Source organism: Carex rostrata, chromosome 14 (genome assembly GCF_964058835.1).
Source record: "Carex rostrata chromosome 14, lpCarRost1.2, whole genome shotgun sequence".
NCBI classification, from domain to species: Eukaryota; Viridiplantae; Streptophyta; class Magnoliopsida; order Poales; family Cyperaceae; genus Carex; species Carex rostrata.
In genome coordinates, this window is record NC_135931.1 from 2,314,009 (window position 1) to 2,333,140 (window position 19,132).

Consider the following 19,132-nt stretch of genomic DNA (forward strand, 5'->3'; position numbering starts at 1 on the left):
TAGTAATTTGAATTATATTTCATTAATATAAAAACATGTATTTAAATCTCACCTAATAATATCCACATATTATTGATTTTAAATTTCAGCTCTTTATTAAAATTTTGTAGGCCCGCCCTGTGTACAGACTACAGAGTTCACACTTAGCAAACATTGATAATATTAAAGTTTATCTAACCAGTATCTCCTTACATAAATTCCGGCCATTTTTATTAATAACCCTGAAACAAATGTAAATTTTAAAAATGCCCCTGTCCCCAATTTTTTTTTAAAAATGCCCTGACCGCCTGGGCCCAGGGCGGCCCAAAATTCCCTGTGGGGCGCCAGCCCCTGGGGCGGCCCAAAGCACAAGTGAGGCGCCACACAGCAGGGCGCCTCATGTGTGTGTGTGTTTTTTTTTTTTTTTTTTTAGAAAAATCTTAGTATTTTGATTTGAATAATTTTGTGAAAAAAGTTTAGGGTTTATGTATATGTGTATGTCAAAAAATAAAATATTATGAGTATGTCAAAAAATGTAAAATTTGGTCTCCAAGCATATTTTATAATAGATTGAACATCTAACGGTTTTAATTATATTGTTACGCTCTTAATTATATTGTTGAACTTTAATTGTATTATTAAACTGTGTTATAATAACGAAATGTAAAGTGCAAACAACATAATACCAACATGAACATGAAATAATAAAACATAATGTCAACATAATGCGCGCCAATGTAATACAGCAGTCCCATAGTAAAAATACTACAGTCAGAAATATATTACAATAAACAAAAAAGTTCACACAAGCAAAATAGCAAGTTTATCTGCCCCTACCACGACGTCTCAATAAACCTAACAAACGACTAGTTGTACTGGTATGAGCTGCAGGTGCGGCATTACTTGTAGAGGCTTGGCAACTAGATGATTGGCTCGGAGGAGGGGGGTTGTGTTCTACCAGTTGCTTCAGCAACAACTCTAGCATTTTCTCTTTCGTTGTGCGCGTTTATGGCATCTGAAAATAAGAATACAATTCAGTTAGTAATATAATAAAATCATAAATGAATTCCGAAAAATGCTACATACCTGCCCTGCGCCTGTCAGAAACGGAACGGCGAGCCTGATTTCCCGATGGCCTCCTACCACCCATCTCGTCCATGGTCATTATAGCACGTTTGTGTCTCCTCCTCCCCTTCCTTATCCATCCTTCTGAAGGGAGTATTCTATCACCTTCATATGCAGGCCACTCGTGCTGATCGGGATAAGAATGGAAAGATCCACCCCAAGTGGAAGCAAGGTAATCGGTACGGTACATGTCAGCAACATAGTGATCCTCGCAGTAGTTCCTCACTCGGCATACCGCCATCACGTGACTGCATGGTATGTGACTTAGTTGGGGTCCCTGGCATGTACAGGTTACCGCCCTGGCATCTCCGAATTTAACCACGTACTTGCAAGCCCTCTTGACAAACGCCATAGTGCCGTCTGGTTTACGGCTGGTAGGAACGTACTCATTTGGATTTTGCACTTCGAATTATGTTCCATCATTACCCATCGGGATCACGGTCATAGTTGCACCTTTGTCCCTGTGTCGTCTTAGTTTCTCCTCCACTCTTGTTGAAAATGACTGGTTCATCCTTATTAATTCTGCGGCCTTAGCACGTCGCATCTGAAACCAGGCATTTAACTTGTAGAATGTGTCCTCTACAACTGCAGCCACAGGCAACATCCGGCTCTGCTTGAATACTGCATTCAGCGACTCGGACCCGTTGGTGGTCATAATTCCCCAACGCCAACCTCCATCACGGGATTGATATATTTTCTCGTATGCTGGATCTTCGTTGACATCTCGGGGATTATTTTTGCCCACCTTCATTAAGTAGAGATTTGCCTTTGGCATGTACTACATAAAAAATAAGGAAATAGAATAATGTAAGTAAACAATTGTACTAAAAAAAATTGTTTTCTTAAAGTACAATAATATATGTAAACAATTGAAATACATGTACCTTTGCAAAACTGCTAGTCATCTCTACCACCCTTCTCGGCTTTTTCTTTCTGCAATTCCATCTAAATGTATCAGTAACCCACTTGTCGCCCCCGGTTGCCTTGGAAAGGTTCTCCGTAACGTGTTGCATACACAACCTGTGCATACACTGGCCAGTACGTGTTGACCAACCGTAATCTTCACGATCAAAAACATATTTTATTCCTTTGTGCTGGTCTGATATCACGCAGAAAAACTTCCCTTCCCCAATCACCCGTTAAAAACTGCATAAAGAATCCCTAGTTCTCGCCGTCCTCTTTATGAACAATTGCAAACGCCAAAGGCAACAGCTGGTTCTCAGCATCATATGCGCATGCTATCAGTAGCCTCCCCTCGTAACGGCCAGACATGAAGCATGCATCAATGCTGATAACGGGTCTGATGTATGGCACAGCCTGGATACAAGCACCGAAAGCCCATGCTATGCCCTTGAATTGTTGAGCTCCCTCTATTAGTACTCCGTCTTTATCAAAAAAAGGGCCATGCCATCGCTCATATACGGTGCCGACATTTGTACTTGCCATGGCCTGGAGCAATGGTGCCAGATAGCCATACGAATCCTTCCAACTACCGAATATCCTGCAGATAGCAAGTTCACGACCTCTCCACAGCCTGTTGTATTTTGGGATTACATATTTGTATTTGTGTCTGACGGTCATAGCCACCGCCTTGATGCTCATCGATGGATCCAACTTAATGTCCTCCTCAATTGCATCGGCAATTAGTGATGTCGTCAGCTGCGCATGGTCTGTCCTTGTGGACGCAGACTTGCATGTATGAGGTGGTTCACACTTCTTAATCATCCATGCTTCCCCTGAACCCACAGGGGTTGCAAAAAGGCGGAACTCGCAGCGCGGGTGAGTTTTACACAGCACAACTAACCTTGTTCGGTCCCTTTTGTGTAGTATACATTCTCAGTTGCCGTGAACATGAGTCTCATTTATTTTCTTTACAAGTTCGTCTATGTTGGTATAAACTTGCCCTGCGGCAAGTTCTTTATTGTATTCAACACGAGGACCGAAGAAACTAATGTCTGCCTCTTCAAAAGCTGTGGTGTCGTTGAATGTGGCGACCGGATGCTTACTTCCCCGACCTGTAATCGGGAATTTTTCTGTCCTGGATAAACCTGGTACATTTGCATCACCATCTGATAAGTCATCAGCTTCCCAAACCCCTTGGTATTCGTCCCCCGTTTCCATTTCCCTTTCTGGTATGGCATCAATAGCATCAACATCAATATCAATATCATTTCGATTAACGGGTACCGGTCCTGACTCTGGCATAGTTGGAAATCTAGGGATTATGGGTGTCTGTCTGGGTGGTGGTGGCAACTCTTCAGTATTTTCTGGGGAGTTGTGGTACCCCTGGTTGTCATAATCGGGGCTGTAGTACCTCTGGCTGTCATAAGGGGACTGCTGGTGATATTCCTGTTTGTCATAAGGGGATTGCTGGTGGTACTCCTGGTGGTCATAAGGGGAGTGCTGGTGGTACCTTTGGTTGTCATAAGGGGAGTGCTGGTGGTACCCCTAGTTGTCATAACCTGAAGGTCCCGCCCCAGCCGAACTTGAAGGTCCAGCCCTCGTCCGGGGAACCCTCTTCGAATATATGTCCATCACCGGGACCCCACAAGCCACAAATTGAGTATACACAACTCTCCACAAATTGGCATCTGTTATTGGAAACTTAACAAAGTAAGGTCTACCCCCCACACGTGAGTTGTCAATCCGTGTAGCCAATTCTATTTCATACCTGTTGGGGTTTACATATGTCTTTTCGTATATTAGCTCCTTCAGTTCCTCAAATGTGGTATTTTCATTAATCTCGAAGCCAAATGCGACTTCTTTCGTGTAATGCACGCCATCTTCATCCCTTTCTAGCTTGCCGCCGACATACAGTGCAACTAACATCTCTTCTTTAACAAACTACATTTAAAAAAAAAATTACAAGTATTACATGACATAATAATGGGTACAATAATAAATGACTAATTGAAAAATAATTAAAATTTTTTTTAAAAAAATTACAATGTTGACACAGTACGTGTACAGCAATTGCTACAGTAAATATACGGTACGCTACAGTGCGTGTACAACTAAATTGCTACAGTAAACGTACAGTACGCTACAGTCAATGTACAGTAGGCAACAGTAAATTTACAGTAGGCAACAGTAAATGTACAGTACGCAACAGTAAATGTACAGTACGCAACAGTAATTACAACAGTAAAAAATAACTACAGTAATGACTAATTATTATAATTAAAAAACATACCTATTCACTCAGTTTCTCGCCTCGAGCGAAATTCTCAAATCGAGAAGTGACAGAGGCAGAAAACGGGGTTTATAAATCAGATTAAATATGGGGCGCCCTGCTGTGTGGCGCCTCACTTGTGCTATGGGCCGCCCCAGGGGGTGGCGCCTCACAGGGAATATTGGGCCGCCCTGGGCCCAGGCGGTCAGGGCATTTTTAAAAAAAAATTGGGGACAGGGGCATTTTTAAAATTTATATTTGTTTCAGGGATATTAATAAAAATCTTCGCATAAATTCCAACATATATATAAAACATAATTCGTGCTTAATTAAAAAAAAAAATACACAAACCGGGTACACAATTAAAATGTATACAATTCATTCCTGAAAGCGTCAAATTATGCACGAATTTATTTTGTAAGTATAAAATATACACAAATTTATTCCTGATCCAATGAAAAAATAAATTTAGTCAAGTTATCCAAAGCACGATCAGAATCTTTTTAGTCAAATAAGCTTGGTCCGTGACAGCAAGGCTGGGCTAAATAAAATAATTTTTTTATTTTTATTTAATATGCAGGCTTAATATCAACAAAAAAAATCTTTGAATATTTTCCCTGTGTTAGAATATTCATGCAACTAATACAATTAATATATCCGGTTTTAATCTCCTGTCATCGTTGTATGTGATGCCGAAATTTTTATTTATATCCTTTAAAAAAAATAAACTAAAACACCTCAAATTTAGGAGAATTTCATATTTATCCGGACCGTTAAGTCGATCTGCGGTCTTATCCATCAGGACCGCAAATTAGTTTGGAGGTCCCTCAAAACTTAAATATATTTAATATGACAATCTTTTGGGATTTTGGGGAGCCATCAAACCAATCTGCGCTCCCTCCAAGAATGGGACCGCAAATTAGTTTAGCGGCTGGAGTAAATGTGAAATTCTTCCAAAATCAGAATGTTTTGGTTTATTTATTTTTTTAAAAAGGGTATAATTAAAAATTTCGGTATGTGATGACATGATGACTAGTTACCGTTATTGAAATCAAAATTAAAACTAAGTTAACCCAAGTTATGCATTATTTTTTGAAATGATCTTTAGTTTATCAGATCGAAATTTTGATTAAATTAATAGTAAGATCATTATAAATTTGCAAGTGCCAAACTAAATTATGTGATGACACATTCATTCACGCAATTCGTATTATATAGTCGCCAAATAATTTTGAAGAAGAATTATCTCATTTGCATCTCTGACTTTGTAAAGTAAGTTCTGTACGCTAAATATTTTAATTTGCAATCATTAAGTCGCCAGATAAAATTTGCGATATTCAAATGAGCATTGCTAATTTCTCGTTATCATTACAAATTAATTCTGTTACGTTACTGGATTGGTGCGTCATGGAATTAATGTTTATCATAATATATATTGTATGAAACAAAAACATATTGCAATTCATCTCAAAGGCTGATACAATGACGTTTTATGAATTACTCGATTTATGGGAGTCTTATGGGGAATATGAAGGCAGCGAAATGAACAGATTTTCTTTTGTTTTGAAACTATTTGACAAAAAAAAAAGAAAAAAAGAAAGAAAAGAAAATCTGTTCATTTCATATATATGATTTCGTATCTTATCTGATTCATATTTTCTGACTAGAAAACACCTGAATATTCGCACCTGATTCGTCTTCGTTATTTTACTTGCATAGTATATATTTGGGATTAATTCTTCAGGTTCAGTGGATGTCACGTAATTTCAAAGTAAATTACTTTTGTACTATCATAAAATATTTTTTCCATTTGTTAATAATTCGTACATTACATACGAAAAAAAAATAGCTTAACATTTTAATCATTGTGACCATCCAATAGTTTTCATTACATAGCAATATTTTTTTTTTTCATTCTTTAATAATTCGTGCATCACATAGCAAAAAAAAAAAAAAAAAAATAATAATAATAATAATAAGAAGAAGAAGAAGAAGAAGAAGAAGAGCTTAACATTTTTATACAATTTAAGTGTTATGTTGTGATATCTGATTGTTGTCAAAACACAATGCGATGAATCTAAAATAATATATTCTTCATAATTTTCATTATAATTTCACTAAATAACCAAATCTAGTCCCAGAGTTTTAAAATTTGAAATCTCCAAATTAATGTAAGAGTATATACGTAATTGTCAGTAACTAACTTTGGTCCCAGAGTTTGTAATTTTACATTTTGCTCTGATTTTTTGATGTGTAATAACTTAGTATAGTTTATTACTATTCATAAAAAAATGATAGATATGTGAATTAAGAGTAGAACTAGGGTGTTATTAACTTCATCAAACCTCTTGGTGAATTCAAGTCTAAAATTTATCGAACCAGCTTCAAACGATGAATCTAAATCGTTGAAATCCGTCTATCTTACGAGTGATGCATCTACATGTAAAAAAAAAAAAAAATTTTACATAGAGTTAAGTGGTAAAAAAAGATTCAAAAAATAAATACATTAAAATTAATTTATTAACCTTCTAATTTTGACCGCTTGACTTTATACTAACTTAATTCGAATGTTTAAAGTTTTCATATGTAGACGCATCACTCGTAAGGTAGATGAGTTTTAATAGTTCAAATTAGTCATTTGAAACCGATTTGATGGATTTTAGACTTGAATTAGTTATAAATTGTAACTCCTCTTTCTTCAATAAAGATAAGTTATAAGTAATTAATATTTAATAAACATCAATGATCATGTTAGATTTTGGAGTAAACCTCTTACTCTATACTTAAGTTGTCAAACGATGAGTAAGAGGTGAGTTAATTGGGTGTAAGATACTTTGCACCTCAAGGCAGATTAACTTCGCATTCAATTCATCTGTAAAGCTCATTGTCATAGACAAAGATTTATTTTTCAACATCTTATTCCTCCAGACGAATTAATTTAAATCATGACTTAAATTATCAAATAAGATGTCAAATATGATAAGCAACTCAATCCTTCTTAAATTTAAGAGGGTTCAAATACCTCACTGTGTCTTACATTCTATATCTCTGTATTCAAAGTTCAAACGGTTGATCCGAATCGCACAATGTGATATCCATATTAAAATATGCTTGGAGATCAAATTTAGTATTTTTTTAAACCATTTTACTATTTCTTTAGATAGATATAAAATCATTATTTTTTAGATGGTGCATAAACAATGATTTGCACTTATCTAAAAAAAATACTAAATATTTTTAAAAATATAAAATTTGATTTCTAAATATATTTTAATATGGATATTACGTTTTGTGGTTCGGATTTATTGTTTAAATATATATATATATATATATATATATATATATAGATGGGCTATGGTACTTCGCGAAGTAAACCGAGTATTTTACTTCAGATTTTGAACCCTTCGATTTACTTTAAATTGCGTGCCGATTAAATCTTTGATCAGCGACATTTTTCTTGAAAACTTTCATCCAGTGATGAAATTTGTTGCCAGAGCGATCCTCCAATAATGGAGTCGTCCAGTTAATGGAGGCGTCCATTCCGAGTAAAACCCTTCAGCTCCCTCTTCCCCCCTCTCTCTCTGCGATTTCCTCAAACCCCCTTCTAAACTGCTCTCTCTTTCTCTTTGCGATTTGCCCGCCCCCACCTCTAAGTCTCCCTCTACTCTTTCCTCACTGTTGCTTCTCTAGGCGTGCCTCTCCCCCTACCCGACCTAGCTCTTCCGAATCGCACCTCTCCCTCCTCCGAATCAGGCCTCTCCGTCTCGTCACTGTTAAGCTCTACTGAATCCAATAAAGGTAGGAGTTATTCTTCATCTATTTATTTGGTATTGATGGTTATTTTAAAAGATTTATTTTATCCATCGAATTATTTTTTCAAGAAATAAAGAGACCAGTAATGACTTGGATTTTCTCCCATTTACTTGGTATTGATGGTTGCATTACATTGTCAAATCACTTTTGAGTTAATCTTTTACCACGAGTAACATTGTAGTATCTTAGAACCTGAGTATTTATATCCTGTAAAAGACAACACAAGTGTCTGTTATAATTTTGTTAACCAAGAAATTAAGCACTCAATTACCAGTACCAAGTGTATAGCAGAAATGTATTATCTAATAAAATTGAATTGACATTCCTTTTGATAGGCTTTGATTAGAAAACAATGTCATTAGGCTCAAGCAATATATCGGTTGATGAAGATGATTACGCTCCCAAAATTCAGTTGCGGGTAATTGTTATTTTTTGCATGTGTTGTACTTTACACCTCCAATGTAGAAGGGTTGTTTAGTAATTGACTTTACTTTTGTGTAACAGTTAGATGTCACTGATCCTTACATTCATGTGACGGAAGAATTACCCACTGAAGAGGAAGATGATGTTCTAGACATTGCAAGTAAGCCGTGTGTCGGCATGGAGTTCAGTACGTCTGAGAAGGCATACACTTTCTACAATGAGTACGCATGTCGTGTCGGATTTAGTGTTCGCAAAGCAACTCATGCAAAGAATAGGCATGGAGTGTCATCAATCAGATTTGTATGTTCTAAAGAAGGATTATCGAGGTGGCATAAAGAAAAGGCAATACCCATCGGAAGCTCGACCAATATAGCTACACCTAAGAAAGAGCATGGTGTGACAAGGATCGGTTGTAAGGCTTCGTGTAGGATCAAGCTTGTAAAATCTGGGATTTGAAAAGTTAGTGTTTTTGAGGAGGATCACAATCATGATATGATCACAAGCCCTTCAAAGAAGAGAAATCTGCGGTCCCACAAATGTATGACAACAGATGATAAGGATGTCATTCGTAACTTGAGTGCTCAAAATGTTGGAACATCGCAAATCATGGAATATTTAGCTATCCAACATGGAGGTAAACAAAATGTTCGATTCAAGAGGAAAGATATAAGCAATTTGATAGCAACAGATAATGGAAGGCTCAAAGGAGTGGATGTTCATACTACCTTGATGTATTTTCACAAGAAGCAGGAGGCGGATCCCGAATTTTTTTATTCGATAGATGCTGACGAAAATGGTATTGTGAAGAATATTTTTTGGGTCGATGGTAGGGCAAGACGTGCATACCAAGAGTTCGGTGATGTCGTGACATTCGACACCACCTACCAAACCAATAAGTATAGCTTGCCTTTCGCACCGTTCATTGGTGTGAATCACCATCGACAATCAATTTTATTCGGCATGGCACTTCTAAAATGTGAGACAGCAGAAAATTTTGGTTGGCTTTTCGAAACGTGGTTAGTGGCAATGTATGGGAAACACCTCCATGCTATAATTACAGACCAAGATCCAGCGATGAAGAAGTCAATTGAGATGATATTCCCAAAAACGGTCCACAGATGCTGCCAATGGCACGTCATGAGAAAGGCAAATGATCATTTGGGGCAGCTTTACCATCAGATGTCAGGTTTTGGTGAGGAACTAGGGATTGTCATCATTCGTAGCCTCACTGTTGCAGATTTTGAGAAGGGTTGGATGGCAATGATCGATAGGTACGACTTGCATGACAACAACTACATGAAGGTGCTCTACAATAAAGAGACCAGTAATGACTTGCACAAATTGTCTATTCTAGACGGGACGTTCTACAAAATTGTCTCTCATTAGTCATCATCAGTGTTTTGAGGGGTCAGCAGGTGGGCGGGGAAATCTCAAGGGAGAGAGCAGAGAGAGAGAGAAGAAGGTTTAGCTTAGCGAGAGGAAATCTCAAGGGACAGGTTGAGGGTTTTACATGCACTGGACGACTCCATTTAAATTGGATCGAAGGGTTTTACTTGGACTGGATGACAATCAACTTTAATTGTTACTTAGACTGGACGATTCCATTTAGAGTAGAACACTGGATGAAAGTTTTCAAGAAAAATGTCGCTGATCAAAGATTTAATCGGCACGCAATTTAAAGTAAATCGAAGGGTTCAAAATATGAAGTAAAATACTCGGTTTACTTCGCGAAGTACCATAGCCCATCTCTCTCTCTCTCTCTCTCTATATATATATATATAGAGTACGGCTAACGCGCTTCCTCTAGCATATGGGCCGAAATGCTTCCGGTGGAAATTTGAAATTTCAAAATTCAAAATGTCGATCTGAACCGTTCATCTCCTTCTCCATATTAATATCTGCTTGGAGACCAAATTTTACATTTTTTTGAAATTTTTTACTATTTATTAAGCCACTTTGAAAATCGCTGATCCAACGGTGGCTTAATAAAACAGTAAAACCATTGGATCAGCGATTTTCAAAGTGGCTTAATAAATAGTAAAAAATTTCAGAAAAATGTAAAATTTGGTCTCCAAGCAGATATTAATATGGAGAAGCAGATGAACGGTTCAGATCGACTTTTTGAATTTTGAAATTTCAAATTTCCACCGGAAGCATTTCGGCCCATATACTAGAGGAAGCGCGTTAGCCGTACTATATATATATATATATATATATATATATATATATATATATATATATGAGGAGGGATCAAGTTACAACATTTTTTGAGTTACAACAAGCATTTTCTACATTTTGAAAGTCCAAATCGTCGATCCAAACCGTTAGATGTGATCTCTACAATAAAATGTGCTTGGAGACCAAATTTTACATTTTTCGAAATTTTTTTACTATTTATTAAGATGGGTACAAAAACTAGTCAAATTCAGACCATTGAATATTGTACCCATTTTAATAAATAGTAAAAAAATTCCAAAAAATGTAAAATTTGGTCTCCAAGCATATTTTATTGTAGAGATCACATCTAACGGTTTGGATCGACGATTTGGGCTTTCAAAATGTACAAAATGCTTGTTTTAATTTGTTGTAACTCAAAAAATGTTGTAACTTGATCACTCCTCTATATATATATATATATATATATATATATATATATATATATATAGAGATGGGCTATGGTGCATTGCAATGCATAGGCCATGGTGTGCATTGGACCATAAATCACCGATTCAAAGTCCAAATGACCGATCCAAACCGTTCATCTTGTTCTCCATATTAATATGTGCTTGGAGACCAAATTTTACATTTTTTGGAATTTTTTTACTATTTATTAAGCCACTTTGAAAATCGCTGATCCAACGGTGACTGTTTGGAACAGTAAAATCAGAAGCCACCGTTGGATCAGCGATTTTCAAAGTGGCTTAATAAATAGTAAAAAAATTCCAAAAAATGTAAAATTTGGTCTCCAAGCACATATTAATATGGAGAACAAGATGAACGGTTTGGATCGGTCATTTGAACTTTGAATCGGTGATTTATGGTCAAATGCACACCATGACCTATGCATTGCAATGCACCATAGCCCATCTCTATATATATATATATATATATATATAGTAAGGCTTGGGTGCTATATATGGATAGCATAGAGGCATACGGTGCTACGGCTCCATATTCGAGTTTTCAAAATCTTAACGGTCGATCCGAACCGTTCATCTTGTTCTCCATATTAATAAGTGTTTGGAGACCAAATTTTACATTTTTTGGAAATTGTTCACTATTTTTTTAGATAGGTAGAAAATAAAATATCTGAATGGTGCAGAATTTTTTAGATCAAGTAATTTTCTACCTAGCTAAAAAAATAGTAAAAAATTTCCAAAAAATGTAAAATTTGGTCTCCAAACACATATTAATATGGAGAACAAGATGAACGGTTCGGATCGACCGTTAGGATTTTGAAAACTCAAATATTGAGCCGTAGCACCGTAGATCTCTATGCTATCCATAGCACCCAAGCCTTACTCTATATATATATAGAGAGAGAGAGAGAGAGAGAGAGATAGGCTAATGTGCTTCCATAAGCACTTGGCCCGAAGTGCTGCCACCCCATTTTTGATTTTTCAAAATCCAAACAGTCAAACCGAACCGTTCATCTTGTTCTCCATATTAATATCTGCTTGGAGACCAAATTTTACATTTTTTGGAATTTTTTTGCTATTTATTAAGCCACTTTGAAAATCGCTGATCCAACGGTGAACCCCTGATTTTACTGTTTGGCAAGCCACCGTTGGATCAGCGATTTTCAAAGTGGCTTAATAAATAGCAAAAAAATTCCAAAAAATATAAAATTTGGTCTCTAAGCAGATATTAATATGGAGAACAAGATGAACGGTTCGGATCGACTGTTTGAATTTTGAAAAATAAAAAATGGGGTGGCAGCACTTCGGGCCAAGTGCTTATGGAAGCACATTAGCCTATCTCTCTCTCTCTCTATATATATATAGAATATAAGACATAATGAGACATGAAAAGAATAAAACATTAATTTGAAGCCTCTAAATTTAAATAGCAACCAAACAAGACCACCAGGTTTAATTCATCAATTCGGTAAAATATAGGCGAGCCTTTCGAATTTGGATATGATATTTTCAATATTTATGTTTCGATGAGATTTTTAAGTATAGAATATATACCCAATTCCGTCCCAAACAACTAAATCCACGGAGAGTACTCTTTTTTCGTTTGAGAGAGATTGAGAGTGGCTTTCAATTGATGTAAGAGTATCATTGAGAGGATTTTGCAACCACAAGTTGGTGAATCATTCAATGTCAGAACTTAACTGGTCCTTTTTGTCTTATGAAATGAAAATGATGATAAGTGTAGATTTACTCAAAATTGGACCGCAAAAAAAAAAAAAAAAATTATTGGTGGTTTGTGTAGCACGTGTAGAAGTATCGCTTGATAACTAGCAGGAGCTTTACAAATACAAATTTTCTTCTTTGATGGCAGATTGAAGAAGACATCAAAGGTCCAGAGTATATCCAGTTTTGTTATTTAATCTAAGGCGGAGACTGAAGAGGAGAGCTGCCAAAATATTGGATCACCATTAGCATTTCTTTAAGATAATTTATTATGATGTGATAAGTCCCTTTGAGCCCACAATTGTCTGACTCCATGTGTTGGCAATGTTCAAATGCGTTTTTTTCTCTCATTATGTTTTTTTACAAATAAAATATGTACATCAGATGTCGTTTTGTCAAATAATATATATGTAGATCACGTTGGAGATCGAGCATATTTATTGCGTTCATTAATGCGGTTGATATGTTAACTTTTTTTGGATGAAAAGTTGGGTAGCCTATATCTTTTAAGGGAGGGTTCAAATGTCTCCATCATGCCTTCATCTCTCTATCATTTTCAAAGTTTAAACAGTCGATTCGAACCGCTCAACCTAACTTCCATACTAAAATATGTTTGGAGATCAAATTTTATATTTTTAGAAATTTTTTTACTATTTTTTTAGATAGGTACAAAATCAGTAAATCTGAACCATCTAAAAACGGTATTTTTGTATCTATCTAAAAAAATAGTAAAAAAATTTCTAAAAATATAAAATTTGGTCTCCAAACATATTTTAGTATGGAAGTTAGGTTGAGCGGTTCGGATCGACTGTTTTAACTTTGAAAATGATGGAGAGAGATGGAGGCACAAAAATATGGAGGCATTTGAACCCTCCTCATCTTTTAATTAAGTTCAAAGTACAAGAGAGGTGCATGTATCTCCATTTTATTATTAAGCACGCTGGGTGTCCGATCTGCCAACGGCTATGATTGAAAGATGAAACTTCGGATTTGATCTCAGCCCTCAAATTACATAATTTGTCTTCTTTAGATTAAATGCATTTGTTTTATGTATAAAAATCTAAATTTAGTTAAAAACATACTCACCACATGTGCTGCCACACGATACGTTACAATTAAAATTGAACAAACTCTAAAATTTAGCGATATATTTATTAGTTTTCTTATTTCTTTGTTTCCATATTTCTCCTCTTCAATTGAGAAAACTCCACCTTTCATTTTCTTATTCTTTGTTTCCTTACTTCTTCTTCGTTTCTATACGGATCACAATGGAAATCATTTTTTTTTATTTCCTTATTTCTCTTTCTTTGTTTCTATACATATTGTTGTAGGCAATTTAGAATATATTTCCAATATATAATATATCAATGCGTGTGTGTATTTCTAAATTGGAAACAAAGAAGAAGAATAATATAAATTGGAAACAAAGAAGAATATAAATTGGAACATGTGTGTGAATATATATTTCTCTTATAATATGTGTGTGTGTATATATCATATACATACACACGATAACACTTTTTATTTATGTTTTTTTATATCATATTATATGTTGATATTGAATTGTTGTATGATATTTGATATTAGATTCGAATCGAGCTATTATTTGATATTATTGGTACTTAAATAAAGAATCATCACATCATCAAATTGTTATCAGAGATCACGATTAAAGTTAATTAAAAATACAACATCATATAAATTTTCTATTAACATGTGTCTTAATTTTGGAATAATTATTATTATTTTCTTTGATATTTTTTATTTCTTATAATATGTCTCCGTTGCAACGCACGGGTATGATACTAGTATAGTATATATAGAGAAACATGTGAAGAGCAGATGGTCATGACCTCAAGTTCTCCTACAGAAGAACATGGATCCGATTCATGCTTAAAGCAGGAGAAAGATGTGTGAGTTTGTCTAACGACTATAATAATAATAATAAAAAAAAAAGAAACATGTATGTGCATAGATTGTGTACCAGTACACCTATTAGTCCTTACCATATATATACATCCATTGGTCTTTACTTAGTACAAATATATTACAAATAGACACCTTATAACACAAGTAAGCAAAAATAAAAACAGAAACAAAAAAATGCTACTACATGTAGTGTATTGAAAAGAACCGTTCGGTTTAGGACCGGATCGAACCGAACCACCCGTGGTTAAAACCGTACAAATATGTAATTTTTTTGTATAGAGAAATTATGTTATCTGAAAACTAGACTTCAATACTTTTAATTTAATTTGATATGAAAAACACAAAAATCCATGCAAACTACAAACATCTAACACGAAATAATAATTATGTCATACCTAATAATATCATTAATGCATGTAAGCATCCTATTCGAGCACAACTTTTCCAAAGATCATGAATTTTGAGAAAGAAAGCGGTACCACGCCAAAAAAGATAATGGCTGGTATACCACATAAAGACGTGGTATTCCTTTCTCCCTTCAATAATTCCAATCTGTCATCCTCGCATCCAATATGCACTAGCTAGCTTATTAATTATCTATGTTTTACCAAGTCTAGGTGGCATGCTTAGCACAAGGCATAAAGTAAAGTCAAACTATACTGGTGATATTTTTTAAACGGAAATGCATGTTCAATAACAAAGAGCAAAACTAGTGATGTGCTTATCAAGAGAGTTTGGTGATCGAGTACAATTTCAAAAATATATCGGATCGACTTCAAATGATAAATTTAAACTATCAAAATCCATGTATTTCATGAGTGATGCATGTACATGCAAAATTTTGAAAGTTTCGAATTTATTTGCTACAAAGTCAAGCGGTCAAATAAATGATGAAAAATAAATATATAAAATAACTTATGAAGGATTCATTTCTTTGACCGTTTGACATTGTAGCAAATGAATTTGAAACTTTTAAAATTTTACATGTACATGCATCACTCATGAAGTATATGGATTTCAACGGTTTGGATTTGTCGTTTGAAGCTGATTCGATATATTTTTGGAGTTATGTTTACCAAACCATCTTGATGAGCACATCACACCCTAACTTTACTCCAAATGCCAATAGGACCACAATTATAGCCTTCATTCCATAATTTATTCAGAAAAAATAATGAATTATAAAAGAGAGAAGAAGAACTATAGACCTAATATGTGGTGAAGTATCTCAGATTCTCAGACATATATAACTTTAATTCATATAACAAAAAAAAAAAAATCTAAAAAAGTATTGGATTTGAGAGTTGACGATTATTTTTATTTACAAAGAATCATAAAGGATAAAGTTTCTCCAAATATCTCATTTGTAATTTACTTGCAGAAATTTTGGAGCTTTTCTTTTTTCCTTTTTTTTTTTTTTTTTTTTTTTTAGTACGGCAAAACGGCAGCAGCTATAATTTTTATGATCTTTAGGTATACTCTCCTCCAGCAGATCTATCGCGACAGCAACCGGCCATGATAGCACTTCAAATATATTTAGAATGAGGCTATGGGTTCGTATCTTTAAAATGATTTTCATGTGAAAATATAATTCAATACCAAATTTTATATTTTTGTTTACAATCTTTATACTATTATTTTAGATAGGTAAAAATTAATTTGATCTAAAAATCTGGACCATCACGTCTTCATATGAATATCACGTTTTCTACCTATTTGGAAAAATAAGAAAATAATAATAATAATAAATATAAATTTAGTAGTATGTTTTCATATGAATATAACGTTTAATTGTTTGACTGTTTAAAATTTAAAAATAAAGATATAAATTTATAACATGAATTGATATGTAATATATGTATTACCATCACCTCTAGAGTGGAAAAAACATGCCATGTCATGCCGTCCAGTGACTTTGGTCTCGTGTCGTATCGTGACCAAATTAATTTTTCATGTACTGTGTCGTGCGGTGATCGAAATATCAAGGGATGGTCAAAGCATGCGAATGGTCGCGCTACGTGAATCATGCCGTATCTAAACGTGCTGGTACCAAACGTGACTCGCGTGACTTTTTAATCATAATTTATGTTAGTTTATTTAAGATTCACCATTTAGTAAAGATCTAACGGTATTAATTACACGTGACTTGCTTAACTATGTGCCGTGCTGTGTCGTACTTGAATCTTTCGCGTGACAGGCTGTGCCGTGTCAAGTTTTCAAAAAACAATCACAGTACAGAATACGCAAATCACGGCACGCAATGTTATCAGAACCGAACCGGACGTCGACCCGTAAAAACTCCGGGTCATTGGTTTATCGGTCGGATTAGTGGGTCAACCGGTTCAATCGCCGATTTTAAAAAAAAAATCAATTACTTAAGTTTGATAATGAGTTGTGATTTCTTATATTATTGGAATGCCAATTTATTACCTTTTGTGTCGATAGCATAATTCATTTTATGAATAAATCAAATAACAATATTTATACATTTAATTTATTTCAAATTGGTACCCATCAGTATTATTACGATTCATTACATAATTCATCAAAATAACAATATTCTTATTGTTTTTTTTCCTTTGGATTGGAGCACAACAGTCAGCAAAGGATATATCCTTATACAAATGAACTGACACAGTAACAACTATTGAGCCATAGTCCATAGACAAACAATAAAAGCTAATATAACAAAAGGTAAGAAGAAAGGATTGTCAAAAATCACCAGGTGCTATGTATATATGCGAAACTTCTTTCTTAGATAATTTAGTGTTTCATTAGAAGTGATAGGAGTACAACCAAATTAGCGGAAGGGACCAATCAAGACTGCTAACATCACTAACCAGATGATTTAGGGTTTCGCAAGTTTGGATTTTGATTTTGCTTCGAAGAGATTGGGGTGCGCAATGAGAGAAGATGAAGATCCGTGCTTAGATCTGAGGGAGAAGGACAAATTCAAGTTTCTCACAGAGACCGCTGGTGGGATGAGATCGCAGGGGAGGAGAATTTCTGGAGAGTCGTGTTAATTTTTGTTTTGAACCGGGCTTTTAATCTAACTAGTTCAACGATTTCGTAATAATTCGGCCGTTTGAACCAGTTTTCACCGGGCCAACAGCAGAAGCGATCCTTTTAAATAACCAGACCGGACAATTGACCGGTTCCGGTTTTTTCCCGTTCAACTGCCGGTCCAGTCTGATTTTGATAACACCGACGGCACGTAACCGATACACGTGCCGTGCTGTTTGCTTCACGAAACCGGCTCCGCCGTGGCATTTTTCCCACCTCTAATCGCGTCACTCGTATATCTAGATTATTGAGGCTTGCCAACTGTGGTAATTCACACATTATTTGGCATGGTTTTCACGTGATATATCATATAGCATGTTGTTGTTAGTAGGGAACGAGTCAGAGACAGAATTATATTGTTTCGAGGATTAAAATTATTTTCGTATTAAATATAAAAATGCTTTTGTCAGCAATGATTGTGGTGTCTCTCATTAGTCATCATCATAGCTTTTAACCAGTTGTCAAAAGATATTAGCAAATATAACGAGTTCCAGCTGTATGGGTTTAACAACAATAATTGGTTCTAGCTTTATTTTAAATAATATCATCAACAAGTAAACAGAGCAATGTTATTTGATCCAGACTCCAGAATGAGATTATGTTACTATGCATAGTGCATATTGATCTTTACTATAAATTAATATAACTATTTTTAAAATTTAAACAATCGATTTAAACTATTCAAAATAATTTCATATAAAAATGTACTTATATAATTTTACATTTTTTTTTACTATCTTTTTTTTGGTATATAGAAAATCACTTGATCAAAAGATCGTACCATTCAATAGTAGTAATTTTTTACCGGCCTAAGAAAAATGGTAAAAAGAGAAAGGGGAGGTAACACAATTGGCTAGGAATAAGTCATAGAGTTGTTGTACCTAAAGGTCGAGAGTTCGATTCCTCCTCACGACTTCGTAGCTTCTGCGAAGATTTTCAAAAAAAAAAAAAAATAGTAAAAATAATTATAAAAAATGTAAAATTTTGTCTAAATATATTTTTATATGAAAATTATATTAAACATTGCAGATTAACTATTTAAAATTTCAAAACGAAAATATTAATGTCTAGGACGAACCAATCTATGCATGAGGAGGGTTCAAATGCCTCCATGTTTTTGTGCCTCCATCATGCCTCCATCTCTCTCCATCATTTTCAAAGTTCAAACAGTCGATCCGAACCGCTCAACCTAACCTCCATACTAAAATATGTTGGAGATCAAATTTTATATTTTTAGGAATTTGTTTACTATTTTTTTAGATAGGTA

General features: G+C 34.8%; 2 protein-coding genes across 3 annotated transcripts; both read left to right on the plus strand.

Annotated features, from left to right (window-relative positions):
• Window positions 1-8,386: 8,386 nt before the first annotated feature.
• Window positions 8,387-9,402, plus strand: LOC144565612 (protein FAR1-RELATED SEQUENCE 5-like). Of its 2 annotated transcripts, XR_013514917.1 has the most exons (3): window positions 8,387-8,507; window positions 8,594-9,039; window positions 9,266-9,402. XR_013514917.1 is itself a non-coding variant. In XM_078315409.1 (2 exons), exons 1-2 carry the CDS (start codon window positions 8,442-8,444, stop codon window positions 8,966-8,968), a joined length of 441 nt encoding a protein of 146 aa, XP_078171535.1. In that variant the 5' UTR covers window positions 8,387-8,441; the 3' UTR covers window positions 8,969-9,188. The 2 variants fall into 2 exon arrangements, 1 of the variants encoding a protein (XP_078171535.1); XM_078315409.1 differs by lacking the exon at window positions 9,266-9,402 and having other exon boundaries at window positions 8,594-9,188.
• On the plus strand, window positions 9,053-9,898 carry LOC144565530 (protein FAR1-RELATED SEQUENCE 5-like). Its single transcript, XM_078315322.1, has one exon. It carries the CDS (start codon window positions 9,053-9,055, stop codon window positions 9,896-9,898), a length of 846 nt encoding a protein of 281 aa, XP_078171448.1.
• The last annotated feature ends 9,234 nt before the right edge of the window (window positions 9,899-19,132 follow it).

Coding starts and splice junctions, on each gene's coding strand:
- LOC144565612 (XM_078315409.1), top strand. CDS start 8,442: ATGTCATTAGGCTCAAGCAATATATCGGTTGATGAAGATGATTACGCT. Junction 8,508..8,593: donor CTCCCAAAATTCAGTTGCGG/GTAATTGTTATT, acceptor TTTGTGTAACAG/TTAGATGTCACTGATCCTTA.
- LOC144565530 (XM_078315322.1), top strand. CDS start 9,053: ATGACAACAGATGATAAGGATGTCATTCGTAACTTGAGTGCTCAAAAT.